Consider the following 20,771-nt stretch of genomic DNA (forward strand, 5'->3'; position numbering starts at 1 on the left):
TTGCTTGTCTTTTTATGCTTCCTCTCCTGGCCTGGTTTATAACACACAAGAAAATCAAATTGGCACTGTTTGCTCAGTGTCCAACTTAATCACCTTCTGCAAAACAAACCAAGGAAGACTATTACAAAAGACAGCAGGATCCAGTCACCTGGAGCTTCAGAGCTAACAGGAACAGTCAACATGACCTACTTAGAAGAGATACAGAAACAAGCACTACTCACAGTGATTACTTTTATCTGGTCTCCCTACCTTTATTTTTAATTGAAAAGATAATACTTCTGGATTAGGTCTCCCAAACCTTTCCAAAACATTGACATGTTACATTACATTTGTTTAAATGAATTTCTTGCTAGGACTAATGACTTTCTCTAGCTTGCTAAATGCAATTAAAACAGCTGACAGATTTAGTACCAGTACCCAAAAGGCAGCTGGTGAAGTTACCCACGGGGCACTAAACCTGCCAAGAACACAAAGGATTTGGCAGAACAAGAACCTTCCCAGCTCCAGCACACAGCATGCCACACCAAACACAACCTCTACACGAGGACACAAGGTGTGATGGAAAGCTAACACTCCACCTTCCCTGCGAGGGAACATGGCTGTACCACCCTGGTGGAGTGATTTTGCAGTCAAGGCAACAGGGCTCTTCTGACAGATCCAGGAAAGTGCTGAAGATCTGGAGCATTCTTTGCTTTGTTTTAGGAGTAAAACTGAAAAAGGCTCGAGAGGGGTAAGCGTGGTCCCCTACCAGCCCCTAAAAGTTCCAGAAGGAACTGAGCACCATCTCTGCCAACCATAACTCAGCTTCAAATGGAGGAGCCCAGGGATGCCACCAGCACAGAACCCACGTGGGGACACAAAGAGGGACAGGGCACTTCCCACAGGCTGCAGGGAGCACTGAGCTCCTTGTACAAAGGGTAAAACCTCTCAGATCATACGTACAGCATGTCAGCAAAGAGAAGGAGGACAGCTATTAACATAGGGAGGGTGCTCCAATCTCTGAGCATCCTCATGCCCTCCTCCAGACCCGCTCCCACAGCCCCATGTCTGTGTGCTGAGCCCTGGGCCTGGACACAGCACTGTAGGTGGGGCCTCAGTGGGGGGACATTCCCTCTGTTGGTGCAGCCCAGGATGCAGTTGGCCTTCCAGACTGCCAGTGCACACTGCTGGGTCAACCTTCTATTACAGTGTATTTCACTTGGTAAAAGTTATAAGAAAGGTCTACAGTTCATCCTCCTCAATTTCACTGAGAATGTTTCTCCTCTGGTACTTGAGAGGTTACAAAAAGTAATATTTCTTCACAAACCCACAGTTCAGTCAATGGCATCACTCTGCACGTGACAGAATGAAGCACCTTGCTGAGAATGCCTCCTAACCTCAATTTGTAAGGCTGAATATTTGTTTTCCTCCTGTACACACTAGAAATAACAGCCAAGAAAACACCAGGAACGCAACACTAGCAAAACCACCAAGAACCACCACAGCACCAGCAAGTTATGGGAAAAAATAAGCACCAAGAGAAAAGAAAAATCAGCTTCCTTCAGCTCCAGGAATAGTCCTGTGCTCTAACAGCACATATGGGACTTCGCACATCAGGAGCTGACTGTGCGATCACATCATCAAGCATACAACAGAAATACTTCAGCAAGCATCACTCCCAAGCACGTGGCACGGATTCCAGCCCATTTCAGGCCGGTCTGGAGTCCGTGGCACTAATGCTGTGCCTACAAGCAGAAGGCCAAACAGCTCAGGGCAGAACTGCCTGCTTCCCCCTTCAAAAATATCACGTGAAGAGTTGTCTAGGTGAAGGACCTCTCAGGACATTCCCCTCGTTGTATTGCTACACTCTGCTGAGAAGAATGGAAAGGAGGAAACGAAAGGGAGAGCAGCTGGAAACGGAAAAGAGCTGTGAAAGGAAAGAGGCAGAAAGGAGAGGAAGGGAAAGGAGCTGGGAGAATGAAAGAAAGAAGCAAGGAAAGGGAGATGGGAGAGGAGTGGAGCTAGGAAGGCGAAGCTCAGTTAATACCCCAAAGCACACGAAACGCAAACACCATCACGGTCTGCGCTGCTCAGAGCTGACGGCAGCAGGCAATGCAAGGCAGAGGGGCAGCTGCTGTGTGCACGCTGCGGGCTGCTCAGTGCTGAGCAGTGCCCCAGCACACAGGTGCACACACACACACACCTGGGTCCTTGCTGCCTCTGTGCCCGCCCCTCGCTCCCGCCCCCGCTGAGCCCTTCATAAAGCAGCTCGGCTCAGCTCGGCACGGCACGGCGCGATGGAGACGGGCGGGTGCCGCATGAGCGGCGCGGAGCCGAGCGGCCCGGCCGCCATCACGCTGGAGGACCTGGACGGCATGGCGGAGGAGAGCCCCGACTCGGCGTACCACAGCCACGGCAGCAGCCTGGAGGAGGAGGGGGCCGAGCGCATGGATGATGAGGAGCAGGAGCGGCTGCTCAGCTACTGGCAGAGCGTGGGCAGGGGGCACCAGGTGGACGTGCCCCGCGGTAAGCACGGCCCCGTCGCGATGTGGGGGTAACGCGCGGGAGGTCGGGTCTCCCACGTTTCGCCTCCCGAGCCGCAGGGCATCGACCTGTTTGAGCTAATTGGACTTGATGGGGGCTTACGGCTTTAATTAGGAGTTAAGTCGGGTGCCTCCGAACTCCGCAATTGTAGACCCGTTCGGTCTGAAGGGCCAACGCAAATAGTTCTGCGGTGTTTCCCTCGGGAACAACAGCCCCGTGGGGACAGCCAGGAGCTCAGGTCTGCTGTTAAAGGGAAGTTGGATCACTGCGCAGATCCTCAGCACTGCTGCTGCCTTCGTAAACAGCCCTCAGAGAGCCGGGAGGCAGCAAGCCCAAAGAGACGGCACTAAGCACTGCCAAAACAAACCCACTGCTGCTTACCGACTCCTTTACTCCAGCTTGTACCAGCTCATCTTCTCCCTCCTTTTCTGGGAAAATCCCGTGTTATCTTTCTGGTGCCTTAAAGAGAACTGACGGCTCCTTGGGTACCCTATAATTGGGTACCCTATAACGATCTGGGTTGGAAGGGACCTGTAAGACCATCCAGTCCCAACCCCTGCTGCAGGCAGGGACAGCTCCCTCTGGAGCAGGTTGCTCACAGCCCCATCCAGCCTGGCCTTGAGTGCTTCCTCAGCCTTGCTGGGCAACCTGTGCCAGTGCCTCACCACCCGCATAGGAAAGAATTGCTTCGTGATACCTGCTCTAAATCTCCCCTCCTCCAGTTTACAGCCATTTCCCCTCATCCTGTTGCTACCCGCCTTTATAGAAACTCAAAAGTAGTGCTTATATCAAAAGTAGCACGTTGCCTCATTTTGGTTACTGTAATAACAAAGTTTTGCTTCGTAATGCAAAGCAAGGACTATAAAAATCAGGATAGAGGACTTCCTTCGGGTCCTGCCTCAGGCTGTCAGAGAGGGTAACCTCACCTAGCAGAAACAGCTTGTCAGATCAGCACGCAGGCTCTACTCCAAGCACAGGGGAACTGTCACCCTCCAGGTGCAGCACGCAGTCAGACAGAGCACCCTGCAGCCTCAGGAGTCCCAGAGGAAACATGGATAGCTCTCTGTTAAGACCAAACCCCCCCCACTCCACTCAAGCAGCTGATGCCACAATGCACAAATCCCTTATCCTTATTTGCTGCCGTAGTGGTAACCATGCGGCCAGGGCACTGCAATCTTAACAGCAGATCATATGCTTGCTGTAGCCTAGTGGGAAGGTCTGTGAAATAAGAGCAACACTGCTCCTGTGTCCGTTGTTCACCTTGCTGCGTGCTGACAGCATGCCTTGCAGGAAGGTGTCTTGCTAGTAGCTTTTGTTAGCACCAGGTACAGGTTACAGAACACCACCAGGCTCCTACAAACATCAGACATTGTGAGATTTGAGCACCACGCTTCTAGGGCTGGTGTGTCAATTTGTCACTGTTGGCAAGACCATAGCAATCCTGCAGCGTGGCTGACCAGCCTATGCCAAACCTTGCAGCCAAAAGGAAAGTACATGCATGGGATGATGCAATACAGTTTCTTGGCTTGGGAATGTTACCTACTCCCAGCAGAAGCAGACAACATGCTGCAGCAGTTCCTTCCCATTTCTCAACTGTAACTTCAATACAAGATCAACAAGTGAGCTGTTCAGCACAGAAGTCATCCACTTGCCATAGCGTTAGGCCACCTAAAGAGACGCAGCACACAAAGCAGCATGCTCTGAACTGAACACCCTGCTCCAGATCAAACTTCAGATATCGACTTGCACGTGATTTTCCATCAGTTCCCAGCAACATTTACCAAAAACGGTTTAAAATCAGCCAAAGTGTATCTGTTAGCCTTATTAATAGGATCTTTACTGCTCCAAACAGCTGTAGGGCCCTGTGCTGGGTGCCAGGCGATGTAGGTTTGATTCCCAGCTCAGCTCCAGGTTTACTGAGTGACACAGGCTCAGTTAATTCTTCTTTATCTTAACTCTCCTCTCCGATGCGAGCAAGGCCCTGTGCCCCAGCACCCTGCCCCCCTGCTGAAGGCACTGGGGCACTCAGAGAAGAAAAGATCTTACTTCAGCTGAAGCTTCCAGTCCTTTGCACACCTGTGTCTGATATGCACCATGGGGATGTGTGGTAGAAACTCACAAAAATGTTTTCAAACACTGTACAGAAAAAGCAAGTGTCTAATCCCCTATCCAAGTGCACAAATGCTTGTGTTACTTCAGCTGGGAGATGCAAAGGACTGGCTCCTTTGGCAGAGAGGCTCAACCCTGCCCAACCCTGCAGCTAGAGCTGCCACAACTGCCTGCAAGGGTCAGTCAAAGCCTCTTTATCAACTGCAGCCAGAGGCAAATGCAAATACACCCAATCTAGCCACATTTAAACTGCAAAACCATGGTGAACAGAGGCACAAGGAAGTGCTGGTCATGCATATGCGAGCTCAGCTGGGAAGCGTAATGACTGACACAGCCTGGATGACCACTAGTGCATCTGGAAACACCAGAACAGCTCGCTACAGCCTTTCCTTCAGGATGAGACAATCACTCAGAAGGTCGCAGCACAGCTCAGTTCCAGCCCTCCAGGTCAGTGAGTGCAGGTGCTCGGAGCAATTCAGTAACAGTCCCATGTTAACCATGCCCTTCCAGAGCCCACCACCAGTGCCAGAGCTCTGATCAGAAGGGATGCTGCCAGAGCACCCTCTGGACCCTCCTCGTTCCGAAGGGCCAGGAGAAAGCAAGCAAGCTGTATACATAAGGAGCATGCAAAATAATACCATCCCTATGAGTTAAAGTCAGTGCTCCATTTGATCATTGCTGGCACCCCATGGTAACTGCTGGATCTGGGCACACCGAGTCACTCTGCTTCTTCCAGCCAGGTGCATGCACTCCAACAAACAGGACACCACTAACAAAACCTGCTTTGCTCTACTCCCACCTTGCTGTCGTGCTTCGCTTTGCTGGAACGTCCACCAGCAGCCCTGTGCCCCCTGCAGGCCCCACACAGCCTGCCCCTCATGTCCCACCAGCGACCATGTGTGTGGTGGGGGTGAGCAGGTGGCCTCGATGATCTTCATGGTCTTTTCCAGCCTTCATGGCTCTATGATAGAACTACTGTGCACCAAAAAGAAATAGCGACAAATTAATACAGACAAAAAAGTCCTGTTCTAGTTTCTTTGTGAAACAATCCCACCTTGAGAAGATTTATTTCTTCAGTGAAGGACACACTGAGGAATTTTAATTCTGCTCATCTCACGTTCCTTTAATGGCACACTTTTCTTCTCCCTCATTTACAGAGTTGGTGCTTTTACAGAAACAAACACCTCACACTACGTCTGGAGGTCTGCACTCAACTCCTTGTTAATAGCAGAGCAAGTTTCAAAGCTCAGTTGTCGCCAGGCTTCAGGTTGCTCAGCCCTCTGTCTGCAGTACTCCAAGGGCAGAGCTCCATACCACACCCAGGACCCTGGGTTTGATCACAGGCACTGCATTTTCACTTGACATACACGATCAGAATTTTCTATGCTAACTTCTGTCTGCTGCCCATTCCCCATCACTGCACCCTGACCACACCCATGGTGGGAGCAACACACTCCCATCCCACCTCCCTCTGCCCCATGGGCCGCTCTCAGCACCCCCCACAACGTGCAGGCACACCCAGCAGTGCTCGGAGCCCATCCCTGACCTCGGGTGCTTGTGGGGTGGGACAGCAGCACCTCTCTGGGCAGCCTGTGCAGCCCCTCACCACTCAACCCCCCCAGCCTGTGCAGCACCATCATCTGCACAGAGCCACCAAAGTGGGCACTGCCACAGCCCTCAGGAGGCACAGCTGCAACGCACAGCACACAGACAAAAGCCACATGAAACGTTCCACTGCTGTCTGTGCAGCTTCACCCCTAAAACCAGGAACACTCCGTTTTCTTGCAGATATGGCTGAGCCCATCCAGCAGCTGACCCGAAACAACAGCCCCCAGGAGAGGCAGAGCATCCCGTTCACCCTGATCCAGCGCAAGGAAAAGGTACCCATCCCCTCCCAGCTCTCTCTGTATCAGCTTGAATACTGCCAAGTCTGTGATTTCAAAGCTGTGCTCCTTTATAAACTCAACTTCTCTACTTAGGACCTTTGGCATTGTAAGTGCAAAGTGTTCCACTCAGATAACTGCATTTCATTTTTAACCTGCCGCCGTTTTTTTCCAAGTGTCTGTGAACCCTACTTTTATCAGCTGGAAATCAGCAGGAGTGGCAGAACACAGCAAATTAATTTCAACAAAAATCCCTCCTACTTTGACACTTGAAACAAACGCTCCACTTTCCCCACCTAAAACAAAGCACTTGCCTCCTCACAATCGTGGTAATTAAACGTTAGCAAAGGGAACTCAGCAGAGGTTGAAATCTGAATTAGAAACCAAAGTTGGAGTTCTGTATCATGGGTCATATACAGAACATTGGTTTGCAAACCCGTACCCTCCCAGCCACCCCACATCCAATCCAACCTTCAAACTGATGTCCAGCAAGCTGGGCAAATGACAAAGCAAGGGACCTTTCCTAACCTGCACAAAATTTCCTGTCCCATTTACTTTAAGGAGACCAATACAACCCACATGTACAAGTCTCTCTATTTATTGTGTGCATTTCATCCACGCAGTCCAGCTCTCCTACTGCAGCTTGCACTTTACATTTAATTTACAACTTACACTTTGTGCTGCCATGGAAGGCTCACAGCAGTGTCTCCATACTGCTGCAGTAACATTCCACAAATACAGCTTCTGGAGATGACCATCTTTTGATTTGAAATCAGTGAACTACAAACACAAAGCAGTTACCCCCTGTGCTTGCAGCTTGGAGACCTGCTCTACGAGAAACGCCAGTATGGGAAAGCCAAGTGGGCCTGCATAAAGATGAAGGAGAAGCAGTACGAGCAGAGCATCTGCCTGGGATTCATGAAGCTCATGAGGTACATCTGTGAGCAGAACTCCTCAGGTAATTGCTACCACAACTCTACACTGCAGTAAAAACATCATGTTTATGCATCGGCTTCTCCCAGTCAGAAGCATATTTTTTTACCTTTATTTCTTTTTTTCCAAGTAGACCAGCCCATGTAAACTGACATTTTCACAATACAGCACAATGTGAAGCAGGCAGCTCCCTCGTCACACCTGCTGTTAGAGAACACCTGAAGGAGACCACTGCCCCAAGGGCATTCACTGATGCACTGGAACAGGTTGCCCAGAGAGGCTGTGGATGCCCCATCCCTGGAGGCACTCAAGGCAAGGTGGATGTGGCTCTGGGCAGCCTGCTCCAGTGGTTGGCAGCCCTCCCCATGGCTCTCAAAAGTTTGCCCTTAATGAGGTGCTTTCCCCTCTCCCCATCCTGTTAACACTTAACTTTAAACACGTTATTTTGGCTCTAGAACAGCACAGTGCTGTTTTCAATCTGTGTAGAGAAGCAAATTCCTCACTCCTCATCACTACTGCTACAGACACCCTCAAAGCTGCAGAATTCACTTACTACAGCAAATAAAGCGAAGTTTGTCAACAGCAAGTCCTAAAAGAACTGACAGCACAGCCCCATGTCCTGCCTGCCCTCCTTGTACAAAACAGGAGTCAGGGGCACTCTGCAGGACAAACACAGCCATCCCACCACGGAGGAAAGTAGTCAAGCAAAACCATACACAAGGATAGGAGAGCTCATTAATTACTGCGTTCTAGGCAGACGTGCAAACTGAGGCTCTGTGTATATATAGACACACGAGCACACACACACAAGACGCAGTACAATGCCATCCCAACCTGCAGCACAGAAACCCAGATAGATCCTGACACATCACACTGAATTCCTTTGAGTAATGGGAACCTTTCTTCTCAGCAGCACTCCCCATTGCTCACTACGAGCTCAGGAGTCACGTACGGCACGCAGAAGTCCCCCTGTACTCTCTAAAAGCCACACGTATCTCCACAGGGCTGTACCTGGGGATAACCATCCCCATCGTGACCATCGTGCACACCAATGAGTCTCAGTCAGAGATGAGGCAGGCAGTGACAGTGGCATACTACCTGCCCGAGGTGCTGCAGGACCAGCCACCCCATCCCTTTGACTCCGACATCATCATCGAAGAGTGGCCTTCTACTATTGTTTATAGTAGGTAAGAAACCTTTCCTTTATTTTTTTTTCCAAACCAAATTCTTCAAGCCAACAAGCTTGAAATGCAATCTCCAGTGACTTTCCAAAGCTGCCTGCGGGATGGAAAGGGGGCACTCAGAAAGCAACAGCTACTGCCTTACCTGGGAGGAGTGATGCACGTAAATGTGAGGTTTTGAGAAACAGCTACACGCAGAACATTCTGCGCAGCTGGGAACAAAGCACCCAACGGATCACTGCAAGCACTGAGTTAAGAAAAAAAAACGTTACCTGCTTGAGGTAACCACAGTCTGTGCCACTTGTGAACCACAACCAAATAGTTCAGGAGAAAAGGGCCCCGGGAAAGCTGCAGCTTTTAGAACAGAACCTGACACCAAGTTGCTTGTTACAGGAGCTTCAGAGGAATCACCAACGAAGACTCCATCATGAGGGAAATCAACCTGCTGGCAGAAATCCTGGAGAGCCCCGAGCTGTGTCTGCAGGACACGTTCATCATCGCCGGGTACACAAACCCCGCTGCTGCCAACAGACACAACGAGATCTGGTTCCTGCAGAGGCCGTAGCCTCCTGCTGCAGATGCTCAGCCCTCACAGGAACCAGTCCCGACCTCCTGGCACCATCCTGCCACTGATGGGGCAGGGCTGGGTGTGAGTGCCCAGCTTTCACAGAGCAGTGGCCGCCAGCTTAGCAGACAATCACTCCATCTCCATGAGCACACCAAGTTAACATCTGACACATCATTTCCTTCCTACGCCCACCATCACCATTTCTAAACAACGGTCACAGGGAGATCGTTAGCACCATAAAGAGGAGTTCACTGTATTTATTTGTTCCTCTATGGGTTAAGGGAGACAGAGCCCTCCCCCAGCCCCTCTCCTCAGGCTGATCCCACACATCCCCGGGCACAGCCAATGCTGGGAGGACTCAGCACAGCACCAGTCCCACCTGAGCGCTCCTGAAATACAAACATCCACTCTTCATTCCTAAAGAGATTGGTCAGATTCAGGCCCTGGGGAGCAGAGCTGGGAGCAAGGCTCAGCCAGCACTGATCAGCTCTGCTCCCATCCCTCGTGGAGCAGAGGTTCTCAATGCTTACCTCAAAAAGCGTTCAACCAAAGGAATTTTAACCTCAAGAAGAGACCAAAAAGGCAGAACAGCACTAATGTTTACTGAAATTTGGAGGGGGAAAGTTACAGCTCACCTTACCGACACACACAGCATCCCTGTGACCATATCTTGCACTCCTAAATAGAAAGTGGTCACTCTCAATTCTTTTAGAAGTGTTTTCCAAGCACTTTTTCCTTTCATCTTTGCAGAACACTGCGGTGCTGCCATAGAGCCATGTGTGGGCTGCTCCCACACCTCCCTGCAGTGCCACCACAGTTCAGGCCCTGCAGAACAGCACAGCAGCTCTGGGCCCGGTGCATTGGTCAGAGCATCCCTTCCAGCTGGGCTGCCCCGACCCCTCCGGGCTCTGTCCCAGCACCTGACCACTCTCACTGTGACAATCCCTTCCCACACTGCAGCTTGTCTCCTCACCCACATCCTTAGGGCAGCTCCTGCAGCAGGCAGCCAGCCAAGCACCCCTATGGACCCAGCTGCAGAGCTGCATGTGTCTGGGGCCTGCATCCTCAGCTACAGCCCCTGATGTGCTTTAGCACTGGGTTAGCAAATGGTTTTGCTCCCAGAAATCCCTCCTTAATGTCTCCCCTTAACGAGCTCATAGGGGTTACTTATCCATTCCCTGAGCTGGGCTTCACAGAGGGCCCTGTGTTCTCCAGCTGCAACACACAGCGTGATGCCCAGTGCTGGCACCCGCAGTGCTAACTGGTGGCAGTGGGTTTAAGGGGTTCTTCTGTGGGTGTCAGGGGGGTAAGGCCACCCCCACAGCCCCTGCTGAAGTGCCAGCCAGAGTTAACGAGGCAGCTGACAACTAATGGAAATATAACCTTTTTAAATCCAACTTGAGCAGAGCGCCCAGGGAGGCAGGAAGTGAGAAGCTCTGCTCCTCTCACTCCCTTGTTTACCCCCTCCAACAACACAGCAAACAAAACCAGATTTCCACCTTTGACAACATTTGTCCAATCAGATTTTGCCACTGACAGAAGCGGTTTTGGCACATCAGACACCAAGCACCTACAGGAGGCAGTTCACCTCTCACCACAGAGCATTGGTTTTGTACATATTTTGTACTTTAAATGCCTTTTGTTTGCTGTACCACGTCTCCTTCCATAGGCAGCTCTCACCAAAACACTTCTGTGCTCAGCTAGCTGTGGCCATGTCATAGAAACACCTCGTTAGCACACACACAGTACCCATCCAACCATGCTGATGCCTGCAGCAAGTGCTCAGTGTTGTGAATCCAGGGTAGCACTGATGTATAGACTTAGTTTAGGCTGCTTCTGCTGCTGAGAAAGAACCAATGAATCCTACGTTTGAAGATACACTTCATGGCTGTGAATGCTTCTCTCACTGTCCCAGCACAGGCACAGGGCTGTGCTTTCTGACTGCCACCACGAAATCTGCCCAACAGTCACTCCCTGAAGAAACAAAGCATTACAGAGACTCCAGTGGATCACCTTCCAGTCCCACACGAGTACCTAATCCTGTCACTGGAGCAGGCACTGCATCATCCACCCATGGCTCTGTGTGGTAGGATATTCATTAAAGGATTCCCATTATTCATTTGAAGTATTTCATTTCTGCTCTTCAAAGGAGACAGTAGAACAGATTTCCCCCATTTTTGGAAGACAGAATGCTGTAGCCTTAATAGAAAATCGCTGTCCTGCATACTGTGTACTTTTCAAACAAGTGTTAGTGCCTAAAACACCTGTCCCAGCTTTGTGATACTCAGGGCCTGGCTTACTGCATGTGCACAGTTAGGCAACGTCAAGCAGTGCTGTTTTACACTGCCCTTTATTTTTACATACATGTCATGCTGTGTACTGTCACCGTTTCTCAAATTAAAGGTAATGATTTCACTGTGCAGAGCACATCCTCGGGGTTGGTTTTTGTGACACACGAATTCCTGCCCTTTTTGGAACTGATTTCAGAATTTGATGCTTCATGGTCAGTTTGCTGCAGTGTTTCCTCTGAACGGAAACAGCAGAGGTTAGAAGGTGCAGTTCTGATCCTGCAGGAGACCTGAGGCCCAGATTTGAAACTCTTAAGACCAAAAAGATTTGAGCAGCACTCAAAATCAGAGCACTCCTTGCTATGTAGATGCACCCGGAGCCACACATCCCCCTGCTGCCACCAGCAGGACTGCTGCACAGCCACTCCTTCCCACAGCACAAGATGCTTTCAGAGCCAACTGCAGACACGCAGTGCTTCACGAGGAGCAGCGCACAGACACCACTTCTGTCCTCCTAAATCCTGACCCACAAAGACCACATTGCATCTGATTCTTTCAGGGTTAAAAGGACAGCACATTGTGTGTTGCCATCCCTCCCCTTGTGACTGCAGGGGGCACAGCAGACATCCTACCTGCTCAGCAAACAGAAATGCAAATGCCAGGTGAAAGAAAGGAAACCAAAACCACTGCGGCCACTCTGAGGGGCACTGAAGGTAGCACAGATTTTCTGTACCCCTCTGGATGGGAACTGCTGAGTCACAGCCTGAACCATTGAGTGAGCACCTGGAGGAAAGACCTGCTCAGCCCCGGGAGCACAGGTGAAGATTCACCTGTGTGACCAGAGGGGATGGAGCCAGGCTGCACCACTCTTAGTCCTCATTTAAGGGCTGACTGCCACTGAGGAAGGATCTCCTGTTGGCAGTCCCTCCTTTGGAGTTCTCTCCCTGTGAGCCTCAATCCTCAGAGATGGGTGAGCATTCATTTTCCCTCCTTTCGTAACATCTTGTTTGTGCTGGCCCCTTTGCCTTTACAGCCTGTTACTCCAGAACAGCCATACAGTCGGATGGAGAATCATGGAATTGCTCACATCAGTTATCTTAGACTTAAAGTCATTTTTTATGCCTTTTACAAATAAAAACCAAGCTCTCAAAGTGGTATCTTATGCAGTACCACTTTGTTATTACTGCGTCCTAGACACACACATCCCATAAAGCACAACAAACATAGGAGAGCTAAACAAACAGATGAGCTCAAGCTCTAATGGACAACCTTAAAATGTCTGAGCCTTGCAGAAGGCTGTGACCTGCACCCAGCACCACCACGTCCCACCTCAACTGGAGACCCTCAGCTCAGGTGTGGTTCTGCAAGGAGGAGCAAAGAAATCAAGCTCTCCACTGGAGCTTCTAAAGGCAGAGCAAAACAGCAGCTCTTGTAGCTCACAGTACAAAATTAACAGGGGGTTAAATGTGTTACCTTTATAAGTTATTGCTATTCTAGACAGAGATGTTAAAGTAGGAAGGCATATCCACAGAAATACACGCTTGGCGAGGGTGTTCACTTAATGATAAGGAAAGGAAAGGAAGAACTCACGTGGATGTACGCCCTCTGAATGCTGCCCAGCTCCTCGCCCAGCGGGACGACGATTTTCTCCACTCGCCGCTCATGAGAATAAGGCTGAATTTCTGGGGAGTCTTCAGCACACAGCTCTATCTGAGCAATGAGTAAGTTGGAAACAACTTGCTGCACGGCCTGTGTGAACAGCCACCAAACAGAGGAGCACGTGCTCTTGTTAGTATTCCAACCACGTAAGTCAGCATCTCGTGAGAGTAAGTGCTTTTAAACAGCAAGGAAAACATACTATGCTAAGTGAAAACATAAAAACCCTCTAAGATTTTAAATAGTATAAGAAGAAAGACTGCAGTAAGCTCGTGAATGCAAAGAGCAAGAAGCTGCATGAGGGCTGGAGCAACAGAGCTCTCTGTTCAGGTGTGGGTACAGCACAAGGCACCTGCTGGACCACACATACAGTTGGGGTGGAGGGTTCCCCACAGCCCCACATGGTGGTTAAATGTCAATGCTTTCTCTTTAAGTGGATTTGGATGTCCATCTGCCTCAGCCCAACTTATTTCTACCCAACAGACAATGCTGAGGGGAATACAAAAGAAATTCTGCATCAACTGCATGCTCTGTGTGGCTCCAGTAGGTCTGCATTCACAAAAAGAAGATACTCTGAGGAAGGACATGAAGTAATGAATGGCGTCTACAGCAATAATGAACATATGGCAAGAACAAGACAAACACTGAGGAACCAGTGCACCGCAAAGCGATTCAGGTTTCATTTACAACTCTTTCAGTGCCCCATGTCTGCCACCAAGCAGATCCCTGCAGCTCCAGCTCCCTCACCTTGGTGTCACTGCCTGGTGTTGCACTCAGGGCCAGGACTCGGAACTGACTGGTGTATCTGCTCAGCTCCTTCACGACCTGAGGAGGAGAAGGTGCCACGTTAATGCCCTCACATGGTATGACAGCTGGTGAGTGCAGGCTGCGGCTCTGTGACACAGCGGTCTGTCAGCAGAATGGGAGGAGAAAACTGCAGCAGTGGCAAAGCAGCACGCACTGCTCTCAGCTACCAAGCTAGCATCTCTGCCAGCACAGCACATAAGAGCACCAAAGCCACCTCCTTCCCTCTACAGGGACACAGCGAAGAACCACGTGCTGCTCTCAGACAGCAGACAGCTTCTCCAGCAGGCAGAACAGCAGCCTTGCCTCCAGCCACCTATCCTCGGACATTAAGATGGGACACCATGGCAAGCTCTGTGCTAATAAGACAAAATCCCAGTTCAGTGCATCGCTCTGAGTTCATTAAGCTAAACAATCCCACCACAAAGAAGTCCCCATTGTTTCTCTTCTGAACTCTCTCCATCTCAGATCACTTGAGGACAGCAACGCAGCACCTCACCCAGACTTCATACAAGTTATACTCAAAATAACGTACTGACTGCACAGAGCACTGAGAAGTGGGCAGAGAGTGGACAAACAAAGCCAAGGAACTGAAAGAAAACCTCGCCATAACCACCACAAAGCACCGGGAGGACAGGACAGATTTTGGTGCAGTTGTTCTGTGGTGGAGAGCTGAGTGTGGGGTCCGGGCCGGCGGCGTTACCTGGCAGTACGCGTGGTTTCCCAAAGCTTTGTGGGCTTCGTCAACAACCAAACATTTAATTTCCACAGCGGGACACGTCCCTCGAGACAGATCGTTCACCATGATCTGTGGGGTCAGGAAGAACACTCTCCTGGCGGCCCACAGCTCCCTGCGGCTCAGGGCCTGCGTTCCCCCTGCAAAACAAAGAGCCTCAGGATTGGAAAAGGCAGAATCCCACAAACGTAGGGGACAGAAGGGACCTCTGCAGCTCTCCCTATCCAACCCCACACGAAGGCAGTTCCCTGAGCAGCCGCACACACAGCCTGCAGGCGGGTTTGGGTCTGTGCGGAGGAGACTCCTCCACCTCTCTGGGCCCAGTGCCGGGCTCTGCCATCCTCACAGCACAGCTCTTCCTCACGTCCATACAGAACTCCCTGGGCTGCAGTCTGTGCCCGGTGCTCCTCATTCCGGTGCTGGGCAGCACGGCACGGAGCCCGGCCCCATCCCCCACCCCACCCTGCAGATACCCATCAGCACTGCCCACATCCCCTCGGCCTTCTCTTCTCCAGGTGCGCAGCCCCGGCTTTCCCAGCAGTTCCCGGTCCGCCCGGAGCTGCGAAGCCCCGCACCGCGGAGGAGCGGCTCCTTCCACCCCCCCTCCCCGTACCCGTCATCTCGGCCATGTCCCGCCCGGGGATGCCCATGATCTGAGCGCACGCCTCCATCTGCTGCGCTACGAGCGCTTTGGTGGGCGCGAGGAACAGCACTTTGCCGGAGGGGAACCAGCGATAGAAGTTGTACATGACGACGGCGGCCACGAAGGTCTTGCCCAGCCCCGTGGGCAGGCACAGCAGCGTGTTGCGGAGCAGCGCGGCGTGGGCCATGCGCAGCTGGTAGGCGCGCTCGGGACGGTTGGTCGGGTAGATCCACAGCGCGCCCGCAGCCGCGCAGAAGCCGCCGGCAGTCGGGTCAGGACGCGGGTTCGAGTCCCCGCTCGGGTTCGAGTTCGGGCATGGGTCTGGGTCCAGCTCCGCGGCTGCGGCCGCCAGCAGCTCGTCATCGTCATTATCGTTGTCGTCGTCCGCGGCCCGCCGCCACGCCTCGGGCAGCGTGCGCTGCCGCCCGCCACTCATCCTCCGCCCGCGGCCATCTTTCGAGAGCCCGCGCGGGGCGGGGCGGGGCGGGGTAGGGGCGGAGCGGCGCTGCGGGGAGGAAGAGGAAGAGGAGGAGGAGGAGGAGGAGGAGGAGGAGGAGGAGGAGGAGGGCGGCGGGAAGATGGCGGCGGCCACGGGGCCCGCGCAGCCCTGGAGTGCGGAGGAGCTGCGGAGCGAAGCGCTGCCCAAGAAGGATATCATCAAGTTCCTGCAGGAGCACGCGGCTCAGGCGGTACGGTGCTACAGCACGGCATGGCATAGCATAGCATGGCATAGCACAGCATAGCACAGCATTGCTGCAGTGACGGGAACGCACCTTGATGCAAGCTAATGTTCGTTCATTAAGCAACGACTCAAAGCTTTTATACACGGAAAGGCAATGCGTGTTAAGATCTGATTGGGTGAAGGTTACGTTGCTTGAAGTTAATGGGTTAAAACATCTTAGCAACACAAGGCACTTTGTGCTTCTGAACTTAATGCCTGACTAAACAGTTCCCAACCGCCTTCTGTTACAGTACCGTGTTTGTTCTCATTTCTTAGTGTCACATCCTCAAATGCAGTTATCTTGACCTTGTCATCTTTACACAGCCTGCGTCCAATGCTTGTGGTCTAATTCTTGCACAGCCAGCAGCTCTGTCTGGCTCGCGCTCTTGCCATTACCCACACAGCATGACATAGCATGGCACAGCATAGCACAGCACGGCATAGCACGGCTCCATCCCCCCCTGCTCATCCCCTCTCTCCTTGCAGTTCTTGGCCGAGCACCGGCTGCTGGGGCAGGTGAAGAACGTGGCCAAGACCGCCAACAAGGAGCAGCTGATCGCGGCCTACACGCAGCTGTTCAGCACACGGGTATGGGCACGGGATGGCTGTGGGTGTGGGGAGGGCAGTGGGAGCAGTGCGGGCTGTGACGGTGCCACTCCATCCCTGCGGCTCTCAGCGCTTTAAGGGCACGGACGGCGCTGAGGGGGTGGCAGAGAAGGCGAAGCCTGAGAAGGCAGAGAAGGAGAAGGAGAAGGCGGTGAAGGCAGAGGAGCCCACGGAGGAGGTTGGTGGGGCCACGGGTGGGGGTTTCCCACGTGGTGCGGTGCCACGCGTGGTGTTGACACACGGGGTGGGTATGGGGAAATGTGTAACCCTAACCAGGCCCCATCCCGGGTGGTGTTGCACGGTGTGGGGGTGGGCACGTGGGGGGAGTGGAGGTCTTCTCCCACCTGAATGCTTCTGTGATCAGGGGCCTCCAAAGTACACCAAGTCGATCTTAAAGAAGGGCGACAAAACCAACTTCCCGAAGAAAGGAGACACCGTGCACTGCTGGTACACAGGGAAGCTGCAGGACGGGACCGTCTTTGACACCAACGTTCAGACGAGTAAGGCTCTGTGTGCTCCGGCCACCTGCCTGTGTTCTGCAGGAACAGATGGGCTGTGTTTGAGGAGCAGTGTGTGAGGTTGGGCGCTATTTTGAGGCCGCCTGCTGCAATGGGACACGGCTGCTCTCTGCGGGGCCTCGTGTCACCTGCAGCCACTGACAGAGCCAAGAGCAGCGCTTCGATCCACGCTGCAGCTGCTTCAATGCAGGGCCAGGGTCTGCTCGGGGAGCTTATTATCTGTGGGACAGGGCAGCATGCTTAGCTTCTCTAATTAGATGCTAATTGGTGTGCTTCTGTAGGAGAACCTGAACTGCAGAAGCAGTGGAGCAGCAGAGGTCTGAAGCGGTGTCCTCTAGTGCACCGGCTGCAGGGACACGTCATCTCACGGTCACAGGATAGTTAGAGGGGACCTTTAAAGCTCATCTGTGTCCAACCCCCGACCTGTGCCTTTGTGATAGGAGGGTTCAGGTGTGCAGCACTGCCGTGGCACGCAGTGCTGCGAGGAGCTCAGCACTGCCAGCGATCTGTCACTCACATTCATGTATTTCTGTAGTATTCAAAGCAGAATCACTTCCCTGCTGGCTCTGCTGTTCAGTAACGCGTTTATGATGTGTGCTGTCAGATCTGGTAATCCAGAGGTGGTTCTTAGGTTCAGTGCAGCAGTGTGTGAACACTTAGTGACGTTTTTAGTGCACAGCACTGAGTTTTCTGCTAAAAATCTGATGGTCTGCTCGAGGTGAATAGGCATTCACAGAAAGCACGATGGCAGCAGTAACTCTGGGTAAAGCTTGGTGTGCAATGTTCAAGCACGTGAATACTGTTTACCAAACTGTCTTTCAGGCTCAAAGAAGAAGAAAGCCGCCAAGCCTTTAAGTTTCAAAGTCGGCGTAGGAAAAGTGATCAGAGGTGTAAGTAAAAATCACAACCCATTCCCTCGGGATCCAAAGGGGTTTCGGTCTTCAGCGTTTGTGACTGCGGTGCAGACTTGGAGCTGGAGTTGTTTCTTGCAGAGGTGAAAGCTCTGGCATCAGCAGGACGTGGTGCTGCTTCATTCTGGATGCATCCATCCGTTAGCAGGGTGGGGAAACAGAGCCCCTTGCTGCCAGCACAGTGCTGGGGATGGCTGCAGCCGGGGCCCAGCTGCTGCAGCACTGTGTGCTCTGGTTCTGCAAGGGGAACACGCGGTGTTCTGCCAGTGCCAAGCAGAAGCAGCTGTTCTGCAGGTCCACCTGCTTGCTTAAATGTTGAGCATGCAGGTACACTCAGTGTGTTGAGGTGTGCCAGTGCTGAGATCGGCTCTACGTCACGTAAGGATGCGGGGAAGATCTTACACTTGACTTTCATTCATATACGTGACCTTTGGTGTGGCTGCTCTGCAGAAAGGCGGCCGTGGTGGGTGGAACTGGGCAGGGGAAGCAGCCTTGGGCACGTGGCCAGCACTGCAGAAGTTATCTGGTTTTCTTTAGCCACTGGGCTCGATGCTGCTGCGTTGTGTGGGCACCAGATAGGGTCCTGTGGGCAAATGCTTCCCCACACGGAGAGATGAGCACTCGGGGTGGGTGTAATGCTGGACAAGATGATGTGGTGTCACACAGGTCTTGGTAGGAACGACGTGAGCAGCAGATAAGTGCTCTCCTTTAAGGCTTCTTGTGTTGTGTTTTTGTTCTGCTTGTAGTGGGATGAAGCTCTCTTAACAATGAGTAAAGGAGAGAAGGCTCAGCTGGAAATCGAACCTGAGTGGGCATACGGCAAGAAAGGGCAGCCGGATGCTAAGTATCCTTTCACAGTCAATTACTCCTTGCTATTTTAAGGACCTTGGGAATGCTGCTTGGCAGAAAGACGTGCTTTACAGACAGGGACGTGGTGGCAAAGTGCTCACTTGCTGCTTTGAGCAGGCTCAGAGCTCCCAAGGATATAAGTGTCACCAAGCAATGCATCCAACTGCCCACTTGTTTGGAAGTCCTCCTGTCCCCATTGCTGCATTCCAGCATGCAGCAAAGATAACTCGCTGTTGTTTTCTACCTTTCTTCTCTAGCTCCTAGATTGCTTACCCCTGCAGCACTGAGATAACGAGCAGTGTAGCTGGGAGAAGTATCTGTTGCTGCTGTGGGGACAGTGTTGGAGCTTGTAGAGCAGCTCTGGACACAACTGAACGAGTGCTCCTGTTTGTTTTCCTAGCAACCCTTCCTGCTGCTTATGAGGAGGAAGGGATTTTCTCCTGTTTTAAGCTGACGTGCTGGTAGTTGGAAGCATTTAAGCAGATTTCCTTACACGGCAGTGTCTTGAAATGAGACAGTCTGACCACAAGGGGAGACAACACTTAAGACTGCGAAGGTAAAACGCAGCTTTTGAGATGAATAATGAAAGTGTGTATTAGTAGCAGCTTGTCTGCTGGACTGGAACTGAGTGTCTCATGACTGCTGGCATTCCGCAGCAGCTGCAGTTCCATGCTAAAGCTGGGCTGTTAACACAGAGCAGAGAAATGTGAGACAGGCTCAGAGGAGCAGACAGCTGCTGGGTCACTGATCTGCACTCCAGGAGCTGACCGACAAAGACGTTCTGAGTTCCCTTAACCTGTGCCCACAGAATCCCACCGAACGCAAAGCTTTTCTTTGAAGTGGAACTGGTGGACATTGAGTGACATAAAGGTTTTTGTTTGCTGCTGGGAATGCGTTTGAGCAAGAAAGCTTCTGACAGCTGCAGTTCTGCTCTCGTAACTTCAGGATATAACTACAACTGTGGCCTTGTACTGAAATCAGATCTGCTCCCCTCCAACTGCTGTACAGTAACATACCACTAAAGAAAGCACTGTTTATACACGCAACTGTTCTTTCGTGTCTGCTTACCTTCCACCTTCCCTTACTTTAGGAGGGGGAAAATGCACAAATCTCCAGTAAGTGTAGAAGCAGCCCCACCCCGAGCTGCCCTGACCTCTGTCCCTTCAGTACTGACCTGGAACTCAGGTTATTTCAATACCACGCTCAAGTCTTCAACATATTTCTCTCTCAGCTTTATCACAGTGTGGCTGCTACAGCACTCACCCAACAGTGCTACTTATAGGTGTGTCAGTGCTCCAGTTCTGAAAGAGATAGGAAATCTCTCCTTTAAATAGATTTTAACTGTTAGATGTAATGTCCACCCCTTCCTGGCAGAACCATACCTGCCTCATGTTTGAGATGTTTCTGTGCCCAAACTGCAGAACTTGATCTTTTCTTGAACAATCCTAGCATTTATTCTCGGTGTGAATGAGGAAATCCAAGAAGGCTCCAAGAACTGCTGAATTCCTTGCTTTTATTACGAAAATGAGAATGATCACTTTGATCAAAATGAAAAAAGTTTGCTCACATTGTGTACATGAAAAACTCTAGATACAAAAATCATCCCAAACACAGTTTGTGCTTCTTAAAAAAAGAATGCAACATCATTTTGCACTGCGTTTTAATTTTTTGACCCCCCCCACATGGAATAGAAAATACACATCACAGCTTCCAAAGGCTGCCACCTCCATCTGAAGAGTTTCAGCCATGACCCTATAACAAAGTAATCTGGGATTTGCTCACTGGGGCATAGAAAAGGATTGCACAATGGAAGTGGGCGAAACTGTGGATAGGAAGGAGAGC

The 20,771-nt window shown here is 51.6% G+C and overlaps 3 protein-coding genes across 3 annotated transcripts in view; 2 read left to right on the forward strand and 1 right to left on the reverse strand.

The window, feature by feature from the left end:
* The window catches only part of FANCM (FA complementation group M), a 52,449-nt gene extending 36,646 nt beyond the window's left edge, over positions 1–15,803 (reverse strand). The window contains exons 1-4 of the mRNA XM_065748574.1: positions 15,295–15,803; positions 14,649–14,821; positions 13,889–13,966; positions 13,076–13,234 (exon numbers count right to left, since the gene is read on the reverse strand). Coding sequence (XP_065604646.1) covers positions 13,076–13,234; positions 13,889–13,966; positions 14,649–14,821; positions 15,295–15,760 — 876 coding nt within the window. The 5' untranslated portion in view covers positions 15,761–15,803. The remainder of the gene's footprint in view (positions 1–13,075; positions 13,235–13,888; positions 13,967–14,648; positions 14,822–15,294) is intronic.
* On the forward strand, positions 2,277–9,361 carry LOC136056512 (heme-binding protein 2-like). Its single transcript, XM_065748738.1, has 5 exons — positions 2,277–2,505; positions 6,421–6,512; positions 7,332–7,473; positions 8,452–8,635; positions 9,023–9,361. Exons 1-5 carry the CDS (start codon positions 2,277–2,279, stop codon positions 9,192–9,194), a joined length of 819 nt encoding a protein of 272 aa, XP_065604810.1. The 3' UTR covers positions 9,195–9,361.
* Positions 15,804–15,866: 63 nt separating the features above from the next.
* Positions 15,867–19,975, forward strand: FKBP3 (FKBP prolyl isomerase 3). Its single transcript, XM_065748763.1, has 7 exons — positions 15,867–16,013; positions 16,532–16,633; positions 16,722–16,829; positions 17,016–17,151; positions 17,992–18,059; positions 18,827–18,924; positions 19,738–19,975. The coding sequence occupies exons 1-7, from the start codon at positions 15,903–15,905 to the stop codon at positions 19,790–19,792; spliced, it is 678 nt and encodes a 225-aa protein (XP_065604835.1). The 5' UTR covers positions 15,867–15,902; the 3' UTR covers positions 19,793–19,975.
* Positions 19,976–20,771: the final 796 nt, after the last annotated feature.

This window comes from Cyrtonyx montezumae, unplaced genomic scaffold (genome assembly GCF_038088225.1).
Source record: "Cyrtonyx montezumae isolate F1298 unplaced genomic scaffold, pur_monq_1.0 scaffold_10, whole genome shotgun sequence".
Lineage (NCBI taxonomy): Eukaryota > Metazoa > Chordata > Aves > Galliformes > Odontophoridae > Cyrtonyx > Cyrtonyx montezumae.